Source organism: Dichomitus squalens, assembly GCF_000275845.1.
Source record: "Dichomitus squalens LYAD-421 SS1 unplaced genomic scaffold DICSQscaffold_37, whole genome shotgun sequence".
Taxonomy (NCBI): domain Eukaryota; kingdom Fungi; phylum Basidiomycota; class Agaricomycetes; order Polyporales; family Polyporaceae; genus Dichomitus; species Dichomitus squalens.
In genome coordinates, this window is record NW_006766919.1 from 82,418 (window position 1) to 99,399 (window position 16,982).

Genomic DNA, 16,982 nt, shown 5'->3' on the forward strand with positions numbered 1-16,982 from the left:
AAATCATCGCGATGGCGTTCTGGATGGGGATCTTGCTGTGTTCGTCTAGCGCCAGAGTGCCTCGTGCATTTCAATTGCGCACAGCCTCGCGAGGTGAACATAAAATCCCCGCTCCAAGCTAATACCGTCGCGCATTTACTGACCTCCTTCCATTACTCCTGTAGGTGAGAGCGGGGGTCAACTATACACATGCACATTCTCAAGCCCGTGAATATGTAGGAGAAAACGACCTCTGCGATGTCTTCTCGCTCTGTTCGTCGGTCGGTCTCAGGAGATGTCCTGTCCGCCCTAATCAGCGGACTGGAGGTGCTGCAAGCCGCGTCAAATGTTGTTGCTAATGTGCCACTACTGAATGGCATAGTCAGCTCGGCTCTGGGACTCGCCAGGACAATAGAAGTGCGCTGATCTTAGTCCCTTCTTACTTTGTTGCTAATGATAGCCTTTGGTAGGCTATCGGAACCGACAGGGAGCGGTTCCTCCGCCTTGCCCGCCGTGTCTCGGAGCTTTCTATGCATATAGAGGAGTCGATAGATTGCGATTTTAATGCCATCGACGATGGCCTCACGGTAACTTTAATTGAGCTGCAAGCGTTAGTTCCCTCTTGATGTCTATTGTGTAGTTGCGCTTCGCTGACTCTTTTTCCACCAAGACTAATGGACCGTATCCGGAGTGAAGTTGAGAAGCAACTTCGGCGCAGTGCGCTCAGTCGCTTGCTACATCAGGCATCCATTTCCTCAACCTTGGAGGATCATTTAGATGCCCTTGACAGCGCGTGGCGGGCATTCGATGTGAGCCACAGCATCCCGTTGACATTGATTCCATCGCATTCAACGGAAGTGTAGACCGCGTGTCTCATAGCTCTTCGCATGAAGATGGAAAGGCAAGCGCTGTACGACGACCGCTCTCAGGTCAGTTTACCTCAGGCAGCGGAGACGCTCAGTCTGATGAATGAAACACGCAGCTCCGATTGTTTCGCTGGAGCGATCTCCGACGTACAAAGGTGCGTGGTACATATCACGTCGGTCGACATGAGGTCGGCGAAGAATGGGAAGGCAAGTGGGACGGACGTGCAGTGGTCGTGCGCACAATCAAGGATTCCGCACAAAGCCCTCAGGTATGAGAAACGTTGTGAGTCTCCAGCGTACTCAAGTATGCCGTTGTAGCAGATGAACTACAGCTCCATTGTTACATACTATCCGAACTTGTGGGTTGTTTCCCACCCGTCTGGTTATCTGATCACTCAATGCACTTTTTCTTAAGGCATCACCCTTATGTGTCCCAGGTCCTTGGGTATTCTCATCCGTCCGTTCCCGAGAAACTCTATGTCATGGAGTCTGGTATGCCTTCAATTAAGATACAATGACGCTCGCTGAATATAACTGACGGTGAGCAGGAACCGTTACCCTTATGCATCAGTTCCGCGGCGAAGACTCGTTGAGCCATATACGGTTATGGCTGCAGCATGTATGTCGAGTCGCTGTAAAGTCCGGCTGACCACTAAACCATTGTTTAGATCGTGGACTATCAGGTATGTTCATCCACATCCAGCTCCTTGACCTTGTACAGATTTGAGGCTCTGTCAGGATGCGTTTCATTACCTGGAGAATCTGGGTTTCCCCGTTAGTGACGTACGTACACCCTCGGCTTTCCGTAACACTCACAAATAGTAACGCATTTTGTTCCCAGTGCCATAGCCATCACCGATGTCTTCCGTCTGCAATGCTCAATGAGGAAGGTCGACTCACCATCGATGTCTCCGATTTTTGCGACTCTAACCTCGGATGTTTCCAATCCTGTCTTCGTACATTATGTGATGAGGTACCTGGTGATTCATACTATACGTGACAGGTTGATCGTCCTGATCTCGTCCTCCAGGAGAACGGGACGGTATCGCCGGGAGAGGGTAAGCCTTCTGACCATGTCGAAGAACCAACTCTGAGTCCATTTCAATGTGCAGACTACGCCTACGATGATGATCTTGTTTCACAAGCATCTAAGTTGCTATCGGTGCTTCGCCCTAGCACTGGCAAGGGTTTGCAGGGGCTGGATGCGGATCAGTTAATCAACTCCGATTTGGGAAAGTTATGGGCGTCGCATCAATTCCGGAGTGAGGTCGACGCAAAATGGGGAGACTTTGGTTATATCAAGCGTCACGGAGATGTTGAGACATTTTTGCGCCTTGGGCACATCTACGACCTAGTTGTACCAACCGGGAAGATCTCGACCTTCTTCTTGAATCGATATTTCGGACACAACTGGCAACCTGCCCAAGATTACCCTTGGCCGACGAAGGTCGTCAGGTAAGCATTATTACGCGACAATCGTGGCGATCTTTGACAGTAGTTGACTGCTCTTGCGATAGCCATGTGTTCAACCTTGAGCAGGAAGACGAGTTCGAGGATTACCTCGAAGAGATCGCTGTCGTCCGCACGTTACCTGATGACTCTGAATACCACGACTTCTTCTGGAATCATGCAGAAGATATCGCAAACAAGCATGGAATCGCGTTGCATGACATCGTTCTATGTATGTGTCGTTCAAATTACACGAATTTCATGACCTGACTGTCTTTGCGCGATCAGTTGAGGAGATCTTTCACTATGCAGGCGCAGTGCTCAAGGATGACTCAGATTGCGCTCCTGCCGTAGAACCCGCTGCTGAAGGTGAGTATCGTTTGGCCTCTAGAACGATCGTCATCCGAATGAACTGATGTATGTAGAGCGTCCTTCTCGATTCTACTTTCATCAACTTCCTCTGCTTTCTACGGGCGAGGCGTCCAGTCCCTGGGGATACTGGTCTCTTGACCCGACTCCTGTTCCCGGCCCCTGGCCCATCCTCAGATATCAAGGCGTAGAGTTGACCTGTCGGTACGTGTCATTGGGGATGAACAACTCCGAGTACTCATCCAGCACGGCATTCGTCGTCAATCAGGGTGGGCTGCAATTATGCTCGTGTCTCCACGTTTGAGGCGGAAGTGCTAGTATATTTGAATGGTCTTCGAAGGCAGTCACGGTCCACCGCCGAGGTTCAGCAGACTTCGCCCTTCGAGGAGATCTCCGACTCGTGTGGCTCCTCGTGTCCTTAAGGAGAGTGCCGGCTCCCGTCCGTTCAATGCATTGCGATACGTGCCCATTCCAGCTCTCATGCACCCACAACGCCCACGCCACATAGCATCGTCCTCCTGTCCTAATGCACCCACAATGCGACAGAGTCTAAGCACGTGTTCATGCATGAGACTCTGATATCGTGATAGCGTGGGACTCCAGCGCCCGCACTGCCTTTCCAATCGGCGCTTCAATGCCGCATATGAACGTTTGAATCCCCAGCTGGATCGACAGCTGCAATCATCACCCACGAAGCTGCTAGACCCAATGGGCCGTACGCTGCACCGCCGAGCGTCGAAGACGCACTTAGCCAAGCATAAGAAGAAGTCCTCTGCGTCCACCTCGACAACCAGGAAAACCTCTCCCACAGCCAGTGTTCCTGTTACTATCTTCCCAGCGACGACAGCAACCGCTCCCAAAGTTCGTAGAAGCTCCCGCCTGTCCGGAAAATCGACATCTAGCTGAAGAGGTGATATTGCTCGCTTACCGATTCATTGCTCTTGGACTTGAGCATGACATTGCATATAGTGGCGGATGCGGACGTGAGCAACATGTACAGCCCATCAGCTTCGTGTCGTCCCTGGTATGTGTTTGTCCTTTGGTGTTCTGATTGCTCTTATGAGATCACAGGGCATTGTTTTGAATCCTGAGAGGTTCGCGCTATGTCAGTAGCTGCAAAGGGTTCGAAGCTCTAGGTCATCGTTCAGCTATAAATACGTGGGATACGCCATGACCTCGTTATTTACTGATCGCACCAAATCATGTGTATGTGCAATGCTTGCCAGCATTCGTCAATTCTCCTCAATTTTAGACGGCATAAGGTGCACAAGTGGGTTCATCAGCTAGTCATTCGAATAGACCGTCAAGGTCACAATGGCAGCGATCAAGCTTACCGGCCGAATGAATACGTCAGGTGCGCTACCTAAGATGTCCATGCACGAATATTCAGCTAATATGAGCTCATATATTCTCGCTTTCACCATTTGCAATGATCATGGTCTACAATGTCAAGCCGTATTACGAATGCATGATGGCGGTCTTTGCAGTAGATCTCGTCTTCGAAACAGCGTTGCCAGTTATAACGACAGAGACCCTGAGGGTATCACCGCCTGGGGAAGGAACTTGTCGCGATTCTGAGGAGGATGCGACTCATTTACATACGTCGTTCCGGCTGAGGAGGGGCGAGGCTGCTCGGTTCGCTACCATCGGTGACATAAGGTTTGGCTCTGTTCGATTGAGTTAAGGTTATGCCACACTTGCTGAACAAAGTTGACGAGTGACAGATAAGCGGGTGACCCCTGCCAGCTGTCTCTCGACGTCGCCTATACTAGTACAAGGCGTTCAAGAACCCTGCTAGTCCTCCGAGGTTGCTCCCTCGCGACCCTCAGGAGCATGTCGTTCACTGCTTCGCCATTGCAACCATTCTCTATTCACGATACCCTTCTAGTACGTGATGCCTTCTGGTACGGTAGCCTAGGACGCTCATCTGACGCATATCAGGCCTGCGAAGGGGAGCGTGGCGAAGGCAGCTTGAACGACAAGCCACTACGCGTCCTCGCATTGCGACACGACAACGCCACGTACGAACTGGTGGCGTACACTGGGCAGCCATTCGTGGCTGTAAGCTACCCTTGGCCGGGAGCGGACACATTCGAGCGCATGGGATCGAGCCGCACTTCTACTGTGGTACATACACCCGGCGGTCCTGTCACGTCCAACCACTTCTCTCAATTCATCGCTCGTAACTGCCAGGCGTACAACGCTGGGTCCTCCCGCGATGTCTGGATTGACTATCACTGCATCAATCAGGACGACACAGACGAGAAGATGGCACAAGTGGCGATTCTCCAACTCATTTACGCACGATCAGATACCACGCTGATCATGCTCGAGGATGTCGCTCTTAGCTCTGAAGAGATGGCGATTCTACTCAGCAACAAGGCAACTGACCAGATAGCAACCATGGTCCGCCGCATTATTGCCGCACGCTGGTTCACACGCGCATGGTGCTCGCAGGAGCTCTTTCTGAGCCGACGGGCTGTCTTCTTCTTGCACAATTCTTCTTCCCCTGGTGAAGCCCACCGCATAGACTCAGACATTCTCTGGCAGTGCGTGGAGATCGCCCGGAGGCGCGACAGTTCCATTCCTCTCTTCAGTCTGAGCCGAGGGAGTGTTCAGGATCGTGCGGTGTCGAAAAATACTTCATGGGCACTACGCATCGTTCACCCACTTGAATGCAGCGACGGATACGACAAGTTATCACTCGTCTGCAACCTACTGCGCCACGTCTACCAATTCAAGGCCCGTCCTACTGCTCTTCCTGCACGTGGGCACTCACTGCCAGGATCTTTAGCACGCGTCGTGCAATTGAACGTGCTGAAGATGGTCAATGTCATGGCGATTGCGCGCGGCGAGTATTCGCTCCTCACCACAAACCATGGCTCGGATAACCCACTTCATGGCTTGCTTGGCTTTGGATGGGCGGGAGTGCCTATTCACGGAGATAAGTGCTCGGATAATTGGTTCCAGAAGGACTACGAAGTCGCGCGGGACCCTGACGTCGCTATCGACGGCGGTTCCCTCCATATACGAGGCATTCTCGTGGAGATCATACGAGAACACCACTGGAAGGTGGTGCGCGATGGTGCCGGCCTCAGTGCTGCTGTCGACGGGAGGTCTTTGGAGTTCTGCCAGGAGTTCCCCACCAACGAGTCTTGGACGTGGTCGGCTGAACGATTCCGCCTTCGCGACGTTATGACGATGCTAGCAGCCTTCGCGCACTCCGATAGCACCTCAGCCGAAGTCTCCTTGCAGGCACGTATCGTTCTTGCCTACGTCCTGGAGAGTCCCGGCGACTACCAGTTTCAGCCCGAGCCTGTTCCCGGAGACGTTGAATCGCTCGTCCGAGAAATTGTTGGAGAGGCAATTGGTCGACTGCACTATATGGCCAGCGCGCTCCAATTCATCCACGACCCTGACGGGCAGATGTCCTTCAGCACTATCCTCCTCAGCGAGGGTAGCGTTCTACTCGTCAAGGGGAATGCGCCACAGGGATGCCTCGCCGGCCAGCTCTTGTTCCAACCCTTCGTTACACGTCCGAAACTGTTCTCTCCTCCGATGGCGATGACTGCAAATTCCATGGTCCTTGACAAGGGACCCCTCGTACGCCCGAAGGAGACATATCAGTGCATTGGCTGCGTCCGAGGACTTGGGATGTCGTTGGAAACATCTTTTGCCGCTGAGCGCCGACTGCGGGTGGTTTGATTGATGATGGATGTGCCAAACAAGCAACTTCTTAGCCGATGCTGGACGTCGGACCTTGGCAGTTCGATGCGCTCCCAGGGGGCACTGCGTGACGTTGTCCAATGCAAATGTATCGGTAGGGAGCTGCCTTTGAATTTGAATACCTGCGTACAGCCTCGATACTAGCAGTATACATATGTTCGAGACTCATGGCAAGGGCAGTGTATGCCAGGACAAAAAGGAACAAGGACGCTCGGCGTTCCGCTCGCAGCATGTGTTGTACGTACTCCCACAGAACTACCACGTGTCTAAAATGACCCGACTCGAGTGCCTATGACTCTATTGTGGAGGCGGGATGTGGCGAGGACTTTCGCGCGCATCAGAGGCAGCAAGGGTCTGTGAAGGTACGGTGTCAGAAATTGGATTCAACACATACCGAGACAGGATCCGGTATATTTGAATACATAAACGCCGTCACCGAATCAGTATCTTGAAGCCTGCTTGCAAAGCCAGCCTTCCTTCGTCGCCGACCATAGCGTTCCATCGACATGCCCATCGTCCCGCGCCTCGTCGAACTTGTACCCCGTTCCAAAGACATCATTCAAGAGCCCCTCGTCAATGCGAAATTCACACTCGACTCTTCCGGCGTCGCTGGTTTCTTCGGGGGCGACAGCGCTGTTTCGGGGATGGCTACCGTCAACCTCATCCCAAACCGCCGCTGGGGAGGGTGGTACAACACGCCGGGTTCGTACGAGATTGCGAAGCAGTACGGGCAGCTCGCCCGATCGCGTTTCTGGGACGGCCTCTTCCCAGGAGGAAAGCACGACCCCGCGGAACTCTTCGGGCTCGACGGCCAGATCGGGCCGAGATTCGTCGCCATACGCTCCGGTTCGAGCTTCGCGTCCACTGGACACCTCGCACACCTGATCACTCGCATGGCGCGCGACACGGAGAGCACTCATACCGCTGCCGGGAGGCACACGAACCCCGCCACCGTCACGATCATCGACCTACCATGGGACCCGCCCCAGGTCGTTGAATGTCCTCTGTCTTCGCGCCTAAACGGCTCGGTGGTCTTCTCGATGATCCCGATTGCCGTCAGCTGGGGTTGCTGCGTCGTCTGTGCTCTCGCAGGGGATTGGTACACCTTCGCCGCCATCCTGACGGGGATCGTTGCGAATGGCTGGGCATGCTTCGTCATTGGGTCGGGGAAGCTGACGTTCAAGCACCCTGTGCCTGCCGCGGAGGCGCCTCCGGGGGATGGCTTCCTCCTCGATGGAAGGAACATTGTGGTGCTTCGAGGAACGGAGGGAGCGGTCAACTCCTTCACCCAGGGTCGCTTCTTTCTGCAGTACCGAGAACCACGAGACGAAGATTGGCAGGATGAGCCCGTTCGTGGACCTCACAGAGATCGATTCGAAGCCCGAGATAAGGAGTTCGAGACGTTGCTGGATGGAGGAGAAGGGTCGCCGGCGATCAGGCTGGCGGACAATCGAGAGGAAGAACGCAACCCAGGGGAGGGCAAGAGAGAGAGAGCGGACTATTTGCACAAGGTCAGCTATGCCGCTCACGAAGTCAACGACCTCCCGAGCTACACGACGAAGCATCCCAAGAAGAAGACTTGGGCTGCTCCTACGGATACCTCGTGGTGGCAGTACCTCCGTAAACCTTTGTACATGCTCCTCCATCCCACGAAGAAGTTCGCCGGCTTCGCTTCCTTCCTTCTCACCGTCCAGTTCTTGGCGCAGCTCCTTCTCATCCCGCAGGGCCAGCTCTTCGGGCAGCTAATGTTCGTCGCTACCCTCGCAGCGTCCTGGGCCTACAACTCGTATCTCTCATCGCTGGATCGGGAAGACATACAGACAACGATCCTGCGGACCATATTCGAGCTGGACAAGGGAGATCATGTCAAGAAATACGAACTCAATTCCTGGACTGCGACAGCAGTGTTCACCTACCTCTCCCTTCAGACAGCCCATCCAGACAGCGCTATCCTACATCCGCGCAAGATTCTCGACGTACTGATCCCGAACGACACGGACGTGTGGGAGGCGTGGAAGAGGGCAGTGGAAGCGAAGGTCTCCGTTGGGAAACCGCTCGAGTTCACGAGAGCGAGTTGGGATCTTGATTACCTCGGCGAGAAGGATAGGCGATTGCTTCGGTTGCTGTTGAAGGACGCTATGGTGGCAGGCCGCGTGTGGGCCGACATCTCTGCTTCCTGAAGATCCCAGCCAACTTTACACTATCAATGCCGTTGCTGTGATGCACTCACTACGATATGTCATGACCCGTAGCCATGAACTTGTACCACATCACGACAACTCATGTATCTGCAGGGACTTTTGGCCAAGTAAGCGCACTAATGGACGCCAAATACACGTGTAACGCGCCGATGATCACTCATAATGTGTGCGAGCTGGTTGTGGAGGTAGCGACGTCCATATTAGTAGTGCCTTGCAGAGTATGATGGACCGCCCAGCTAGCCACCAAACTTGGAGCAGCCTCTGTCATCGCAGAGTGCAGCTGGTGCCACAGCCCAGAGCGCAGTCAAATCCAGTGCATGCAAGCAGAGTTCTTAGGATATATGAGCCGAGACAAGAGTAGGTTTTGGAATGGATCGAAGACACAACAGTGCTGCCAGCGAACGAACAACGCAAGTCCACCTGGCGGTTGCCGCTCACCCATATTAGTAACCGACGCTGAAGCCCTGAGGCGCCCAACGAAATCTTCAGAACTTGACTTGCTACGACAATCTTCGAGATCCTGTCCCATTCGTCTCTAAGGCGATGTCACATCTTGAACTCCACCGAGGTCACCGCCAACGCGCCCGTCTATAAGCTTCACTCATCAAAGACCGCGATGTGCAAACTACATTCGACCTCACCACGTTTGCGCAGTGCGGACGAATCGGTGATATAAAGTGATTGCCCAGGCATGCGACGTTTCATGTTGCTGCCAGGTGGAGTTGGCGATGCATGGGAAGGTTTTGGACCGAATGCAGGTGCGTCTATGGATCCAACATACATGCCATCAGAGGACAAAGGTCATAGCATGTCCTTGCGGTAAAGTTGTGACAACATCCGCATAGCCACGCCCATGGACGCTGAAAGCTGTCCTATGAGCAGGAAAAGTTGTAGACTGCGTTTCTTATCTTCGACTCGGACGACGTCACGTTGGCTATGTTGGCGCTATGAGCGTAGGACATCGATCATACACCCACAGACAGATGACCTGCAGAAGCTACGAGGGTATGGTAGTCGTCACACAGGGTGCCCACAATGGATGCGGAGGTCGAGAAACACCGCTCACCGCCAGCATGTCCTCACCTGCACTTGCGCCTCGCGGTGCAAATGCTTGTGGTCTCAGAAGCGTCTACCTCCGAGGCCAAGCTCCTGGAGTTGGAAACCTCCGCGTCTCATCCATCCTCATTTGCCCCAAACCCTGGAGCGGGCTGACGAACGCAATGTGGTGCAGGTCCACGTGCTCAGAGCATGTACTCAACATTCCAAATCCGACAGGTTGTACGCCGACTAGTGTGTCCGAACAAGAGCTCTACGTCTTCAGGAGGCGCAAGCGTTGAATCCCAGCTATACATCCTCATACGCCTTGTATAAACCCACACTCGACCCAAGTAGTTTGTCTTTGAGGCGAGTGCATGAAGGTATGGCGTTGGCAAGCACTCTGCGTGTACAAAATCGCGATCTGCGAATTTCCGCACTTGTATAAGGCATGCAAGGAAACTTCCCAGCCGATATGGCCCTGAGAACAAGGAAGTGCAAACGGCCGCATAAAGGCCCTTGACTGTAACCGGCGGAAGACCCGAAACTCGCCACTGCGCTCATCCTCCACAGGTCCACACACCATCGGCTCTCCTCAGTGCTGAGTCGTCCTCAAGACCCCCCTCATCTGCGGCGATTATGCCCCCCGTAGAGCACTCTCGCAGTCAGCCCGGCGCGGTTGTCACCGATCCTCTTCTCAACGCCAACTTCACGCTCGATTCTTCGGGCGTCGCAGGTTTCTTCGGTGGAGACACCGCCGTTCACGGTATGGCCACCGTAAACCTCTTCCGCGGCCGGCGGTGGGGAGGCCTTTATAACACACCCGGTAGTCTCGAGATCGCAAAGCGGTACGGGCAGCTCGCGAACGCGCGCGTGTGCAAAGGGCTCTTCCCCGGAGGTACGGACGATCCCTCTCAGCTCTTCGGGCTTGACGGCAAGGTCGGGCCCCGCTTCCTCGCTGCACGCTCTGGCTCGCGATTCGAGAAGACGGGTCACCTCGCGGCGCTCCTCGCGCGCATGGCGCGCCGCGCTCCGTACGAGTCCGTGTACAAGAACAGGGGAAAGGAGCGGATCACTACCCCTGCTACCGTCACTATCATCGACCTGCCCTATGAGCCTCCTGATACGGTCCAACCTGAACTCCCCTACAACCATTCCGCCCTGCTTGCCTTCGTCCCCATCGGCGCGAGCATTGGCGCTTGTGTGGGCTGTGCGTTGGTAGCGGACTGGTGGAGCTTCTCCAACATCCTCCTCGGCATGTTCGCCAACGGCTGTGCGTGCTTCGTCCTCGGTTCGGGCAGGCTCACATTCAAGCATCACCGGCCTGCGTCTGGCGCGCCGCCGGGCGACGGCATCTTCAGAGGTGAAACGGGTGTGATCGTTGTCCGCGGCGGCGAAGGCGCAGTGAACGCGCTCACTCGCGGCCGTTTCTTCCTGCAGTACGAGGCACCCGCCGAGTCTTGCCGGACTCAGGGGAAGGTGGCGGAAAACCGTGACGGGCAGGCGGAGGGTAGCCAAGCCGTAGCCCAGCTCCCTCGTACCGATGACTCCCTCGACGGTGACATGGAGAAGCAAGTTGGTGAGAATCAAGCGGAAGAGGAGCAGGAGGCTGGCCGGATAGCCAAGGAAGCGCAGGAGAGGGAGCGCAAAGCGCGCGACACGGATACCGCACCTCAAGGTGGACAACCGAACAGCTTTGCGATCGGTCTCTGCTCCATCCTCCTCACCGCCCAATTCCTTGTCCAACTTCTCCTAGTCCCGCAAGGCGTTCTGTTCGGCCAGGTCATGTTCGTCTGCACCCTTGCGGTCTCGTGGGGGTACAACACGTACCTTTCATCGATTGACCGCGAGGACATCCAGACGAAGATCCTGTGCAAAATCTTGAAGCTCGAGGACAAGAACATCCGTAAATTCGAGTTCGGTACTTGGACAGCGATGTCCATCTTTGCTCTCCTCGCGCTGCAGCCCAAGGACCCGCTCCCGAACTCGCCAAAGATCTTGGATGATCTGCTGCCAAACGATACGGAGGTGTGGGCGAAGTGGAAGGATATTATGCGTGAGAAGATGGGCACATCAGGCGAGTGGCAGTTCACGGACGATGACCGTAAGCTGAGGAAACAGGAGCCGACGGATGTCTACGAGAAGCAGCAGTGCGACAAGGCACAAGAGCTATTGGTCGCATTGATTGAAGATGCGAAGGCGGCGAACGAAAGGTTTCGCAAGGAGTATCCTAAGTCCCCCAGACTCTGCGAGTAGGGTGGGGAAGCGAGGCTGGAGATCGCATGAATTGCTAGATACGGTTATTCGTTACGACACGCACCATAAGCATTGTACAATAGTCTACACTTCCATCATCATCGTTTCTCATCCTCGCACATGAATCTGTACCTAATGCATAATGTCATTCGAATAGTACCAATCCAAGTGACAGCTCATTCAACCTACTGAAGTGCAGTGGAAACGCGTAACAGTCCAGAAGTCCGCAACTCGAATGTGGTCATCGTCTACGCTGACAGAGGGATGCGCTGGCGGATTCTAGCGCCGGTCTCCCTCGTGCGAGAGTCGGCTATGCCAGCCACCCTAGGCCACCCTATGTAGTCAAATGCTGTACAGCTCTGCTTACCTTGATGTCTGTAGGGCCATCGATATACTGATATCTCCTCACACATGGACGGGTAAGGAGCAGTGGCCTCTCCTGCAGACTGACGAGGTACCTGTGCGCCGAAGACACGACTCGACAGCCACGGTTCTCAGCAGCCTGTCAGATGCCGTAGCCCTGCGCGTCCCGTCGAACCACGCATTCTCAGCAGAACGACAATCCGACAGTGGAAAGGGCCGAAAGGCTGCCTGTTAACGCCTCGGCTGTGCGCGCGCAGTCAGTATCTCCGGAGCCAAATCGACTGTATCGGGATCGTCGAAGTTTCGCAACAAATGCTCAAGGCCACAAACGCGACAGTGGCGACAAGAGATAATAAGCATGACTACGAGTGCCGATGGGTTTTGCAGGTGGGGCGCAACGTTCAGCACGAGCCTGTGACAGAGCGGCAAGAACAAGGAAATCGGAGCTTCCGGTCTCACCGCCTCGCGAAGTACTATGCACGGTTGTATAAGGTTTCCACTTGCCACTTAGCGCTACTGGACGGTGGACGCATGGCTGCTCTGACAAAATCCCCCATCTGACTAGCTACTCCTCCTATCCGCTCCTCCATCCTCGACCGCTGCTGCCCTCAGAGGACTCGCATGGTCCTCGATCATACAAGAGCACCGTGACGATGGCGCCTCTCTTATCTCGGCTCGTCCAGCTCGCACCTCGCTTCAACGATGATTCCGGTGTCCTACACCAGCCCCAGTCCCTCAACAAATCATCCTTCACGCTCGACTCTTCTGGCGTAGCTGGTTTCTTCGGCGGTGACACCGCCGTCTCCGGAATGGCCACCGTCAACCTCTTCAAGTATCGTCGCTGGGGCGGATGGTACAACACACCCGGTTCTTACGAGATCGCGAAGCAATACGGTCAGCTCGCGAACTCGCGCCTGTGGGACGGTCTCTTCCCTGGAGGCACACACGATCCCTCACAGCTCTTTGGGCTCGACGGCAAGGCGGGGCCCGACTTCCTTGCAGCGCGCTCGGGATCGAGCTTCACCCATACCGGACATCTCGCGTACCTCCTCACGCGCAAAGCCGGGCGCATGCGCGGGGTGCGTGACGATGCAGGTCGCACTACAACCCCCGCGAGCGTCACGGTCGTCGATCTACATCATGTTCCCGAAGAGCGTGTGGAACCTCCCCTGCGCTGGAGCGGGTCAGGGCTGCTTGCGATCATTCCTATCGCAGCTAGCTTCACGGCCTGCGTCATTTGCGCGCTCACTTGGGACTGGTTCTGCTTCGCGAGTATCGCCCTTGGCATCATCGCGAGTGGGTCAGCGTGCTTCGTCCTCGGTTCGGGCAAGCTCACGTTCAAGCATCATAACCCTGCGAAGGGCGCGCCCCCTGGAGATGGCATCCTGAAGGGCGGAGGCGGTGTTGTCGTGCTTCGCGGGCAGGAGGGTGCGGTCAACTCTGTTACGCGAGGTCGCTATTTCCTCCGCTACCAGCCACCTCGCCCTTCCAAGTCACCAACGCGAACAGTTACGCGCCGGAAGACTCTGGGTCGGGGATCTCTCGACAAGGGACTCCCGGACGGCATGGAGCTGCCCACGTTGCAACAGACGGATGCGAACGCCACCTCGGCTTCCGACGTCAAGCCTCGACTACCACCGGAGAGCCAACCACGAAACGTATTCATCGGCTTCGCCGCCATCCTTCTCACTTTGCAGTTCCTCATTCAGCTCCTTCTCATCCCCCAAGGCCAGTTGCTGGGCCAGATTTTGTTCGTCGCAACCCTCGCCGTATCATGGGCGTACAACACCTTCCTCTCCTCCATCGATCGCGAGGATATCCAGACAACCATTCTCGTTGACGACATCCTGAAGCTAGAGCAAGACCACATCAAGAAGTTCGAGTTCGGCAATTGGACCGCGATGTCGGTGTTCGCATGTCTCGCGCTGCAGCCCGATGCCAACGATCCCCTCCGCAAGCCGCGGAAACTCCTCGATGGCCTCATTCCTAACGATACCGAGGTTTGGGAGTGTTGGAAGGCGAAGATGGTCCAGAAGCTATCGTCGAACGCGCCATGGACTTTCACGAGTGCTGACTGGGAGCTAAAGGAACTCGACGAAGAGGAGCAGGAGCTGCTGGAGACTCTCCTGAAGGATGCTGAGGTGGCATACGGTGTGTGGTCGCGGTGGCGTGCAGGGAGGCGCTCTCCTACTCCTGCAACCGCTGTCAATGCCTGAGTTTTCATGTCGTTTTGTCGCTGTGCTTACGAACTTCACGCCTTGGAACGTTGCTCCGCTGTGTCATCGTCAGGATTATTACAATGTACAGTCATAGAATCGAACAACCCGCAGTCTTCCTCGTCATCATACTGTAGTACTACAGCTCATACTCTGTTTACACGGACGTACTTCCCTCGTGGCAATTCATCCTATCCGTGCCAGATTCAGCCAGTCATCGTGCGGAGAGGAGCTAGCCAGACGGTGCTTAGCGCTAAGCAATACTATCGATCTCGTACACTGCCACAATATGAACTTGCTTTCGCTCAACGACGACGTCCTCCTCCATATCTTCACCCATCTACAGGGAGGAGATGCACTCCGCGTATGCCTCACTTGCAAAGGAATCTACTGCTTAGCTATAGGTCGGGTCGCTTCTGTGGCGCAATGCTGGAGCCCACCGCAGCTCCGCCAACTGTGCGACTACTTTTCGTCTCCCGATTCCTATACGGCGGTCCTTCGAGCCAAGTATCTGGAGAACTTGACAATACATGCTTCTACATTTGAAAAGGACCTATATGCCTCTGACTCACAGGGAGTTGACATAGACGATCTCGAATTGGACGGTCAGTCCCTCGTCGGAACGGACTTCTCTCAGGCCCATCTCGTCGGGGAGCTGTTGCTCCACGCGCAGAATATCCAAGAGCTCTCCCTGGATCGGTTCCATGCTCTCATAGAGGCACACGCGAGCATACCCGGCTCGTTTTCCTCCATGCATCGACTTGCGCACGTCCGGCTTTCAATGGTGGGTGACGGCACGCTCGATTCGCTTCGATACCTAGCGGATCCAAAACGTCTCACACTTTCATACCACACCGAATACGACGACCCGTTGGATGAGCCAAAGACTCTTCCGCCTCTCGTCCAAGCCCTCGCACGATTCGATAACCTCCACACGGTGAAATTGTGGAATTTCACACCACCGCATACAGAGTCCGCCGCCCTCCCCTACCTCCCTTCCGTCCGCTATCTTCGCTTAAGCCAGTCATCGGTACCTGCACTCAGCATGGTCGAGCTCTGTCCCAACCTCTCTACGCTCGTGTTCTCGGTAGACAGCGACTTTGGCGACGTGGTTGCGAGCTCTGGTCCACGGTGGCACCCACTTCGCCGACTCATGCTGGCGACCCCTGAAGAAGCCGTATGTGTCGTGGATCGCGTGAAGACTGTTGATCTCCTGCAGATAGCGGGTGCACTGGAACTCGTCGGGTTCAGCGCTCCCGAGGACGGAGACGCTGTGTCCCAGTTCCTCGAGCTTCTTAGCACCGCATCCCCAATCAGTCTCTATGTGTCCGTCCGAGTCGGAATGGGCGGGTTCTCTTCCTCGTTCTGGAGGGACATCACAGCTTATGCTCCCAGGCTACGCTCTTTGGAACTCAAGCTATACCACTTCCTATCCCAGTCTGGAGAAGATGGCGACTGGCTGGTACGTCATCCGATTCTATCACTGTTAGAGTGCCTCAACGGTCTCTTTAGACTCGACTCTATCTTGAAGCACTTCGGGGCATACATGTACACGTGCTGAAGATCTTAGTTCCCCCAACGCCGCAGCCGATTCGCATGATATACTCCTGGGAACTGGACTCCGAGGTGGACAACCTGGGTGCATTGTCAGATGCGAAGACGCGCGAGAAAGAACGCGTGTATGCTCTGGCTGCGCTTCCGCGTCCCCTCGTCGACGCGATACCATCGCTTCGCTACCTTTCAGTCGCTGACATGGCGCCCAACCCGGCCCTTTGGGATGACTCGTTAGTGGAGTCGCACGATGTCGCTTCCAACGGCACACGGAAGGATGTCGTCTACGAGTGGGACGAACTGAGGCACGTCGATTGCATCAGAGAGCAGCGTTGGTGGAAAATCGTCGACGACCGTGGTCGGAGGAGTTTGGTGGAGATATCGGAGGACGAGGGAAGGGACGCGCAGCACATGATAGAGGAAGGTGGCTCTGCGATGACCGCACATATCGAAGGCGAGTACATCTCACGCTGTCATCTAGTACCGCGTGTGGACTAACATCAGGAACAGGAGCTCTCGCGTCTATGTCCCTATGAACTCAAATATACATGTCGTCTCCTAGTGCATGCTCCATGCCTCGCGTCGCGATCTTGTCCAGCGGGTCGGTTAGACATCTCCTTCCTGGCTACTCTACTAAAGTCATTCGCGAATCATAGTATGTCACTGACTGCTTTCTTTTGGAAATGCAGAATTTTCAACGATGGGACACATGCTGTTCCGCTCAGACGCTGAGGCAGGGTATTACACGCCTCGATGAGTTAGCAGATAGGTGCACCGCTAGTGTCCAACCTAGTCAGCGGCCTTCACAATATGCTACAACATAGCATATCTCCACGTCATCTTCGGAAGGCTCCCGTACACCCTATCAGGAACGAACAATCTTCGAATCCTCGACATCTGTGACAGCCGAGGCTTTGGCAGTCCAGGTACACGATGAAGGCTGTCGAGGTGACTTTGTCAAAGTTGACGCA

General features: G+C 55.0%; 5 protein-coding genes across 5 annotated transcripts; all 5 read left to right on the forward strand.

Annotated features, from left to right (window-relative positions):
* Window positions 1–237: 237 nt before the first annotated feature.
* Window positions 238–1,363, forward strand: DICSQDRAFT_66645 (uncharacterized protein; the record flags this gene model as incomplete). The annotated part of the gene is made up of 5 exons (XM_007368554.1): window positions 238–396; window positions 450–589; window positions 650–788; window positions 843–992; window positions 1,178–1,363. The coding sequence occupies 5 exons, from the start codon at window positions 238–240 to the stop codon at window positions 1,361–1,363; spliced, it is 774 nt and encodes a 257-aa protein (XP_007368616.1).
* Window positions 1,364–4,225: 2,862 nt separating this feature from the next.
* DICSQDRAFT_182422 (uncharacterized protein) lies at window positions 4,226–6,368 on the forward strand (the record flags this gene model as incomplete). The annotated part of the gene is made up of 3 exons (XM_007368555.1): window positions 4,226–4,322; window positions 4,388–4,550; window positions 4,605–6,368. Exons 2-3 carry the CDS (start codon window positions 4,497–4,499, stop codon window positions 6,366–6,368), a joined length of 1,818 nt encoding a protein of 605 aa, XP_007368617.1. The 5' UTR covers window positions 4,226–4,322; window positions 4,388–4,496.
* A 496-nt stretch (window positions 6,369–6,864) lies between these two features.
* DICSQDRAFT_90398 (uncharacterized protein) lies at window positions 6,865–11,368 on the forward strand (the record flags this gene model as incomplete). The annotated part of the gene is made up of 2 exons (XM_007368556.1): window positions 6,865–7,698; window positions 11,266–11,368. Coding segments are annotated over exons 1-2 (906 nt in total), but the record flags the coding sequence as incomplete, so codon positions are not given.
* Window positions 11,369–12,229: 861 nt separating this feature from the next.
* DICSQDRAFT_90406 (uncharacterized protein) lies at window positions 12,230–14,668 on the forward strand. Its single transcript, XM_007368557.1, has one exon. It carries the CDS (start codon window positions 12,898–12,900, stop codon window positions 14,458–14,460), a length of 1,563 nt encoding a protein of 520 aa, XP_007368619.1. The 5' UTR covers window positions 12,230–12,897; the 3' UTR covers window positions 14,461–14,668.
* An 81-nt stretch (window positions 14,669–14,749) lies between these two features.
* On the forward strand, window positions 14,750–16,509 carry DICSQDRAFT_182425 (uncharacterized protein; the record flags this gene model as incomplete). Its single annotated transcript, XM_007368558.1, has 2 exons — window positions 14,750–15,922; window positions 15,973–16,509. 2 exons carry the CDS (start codon window positions 14,750–14,752, stop codon window positions 16,507–16,509), a joined length of 1,710 nt encoding a protein of 569 aa, XP_007368620.1.
* Between the last annotated feature and the right edge of the window lie 473 nt (window positions 16,510–16,982).

Bases quoted from the DNA above. Each gene is read 5' to 3' on its own strand.
- DICSQDRAFT_90406 (XM_007368557.1), top strand. From the start codon at position 12,898: ATGGCGCCTCTCTTATCTCGGCTCGTCCAGCTCGCACCTCGCTTCAAC.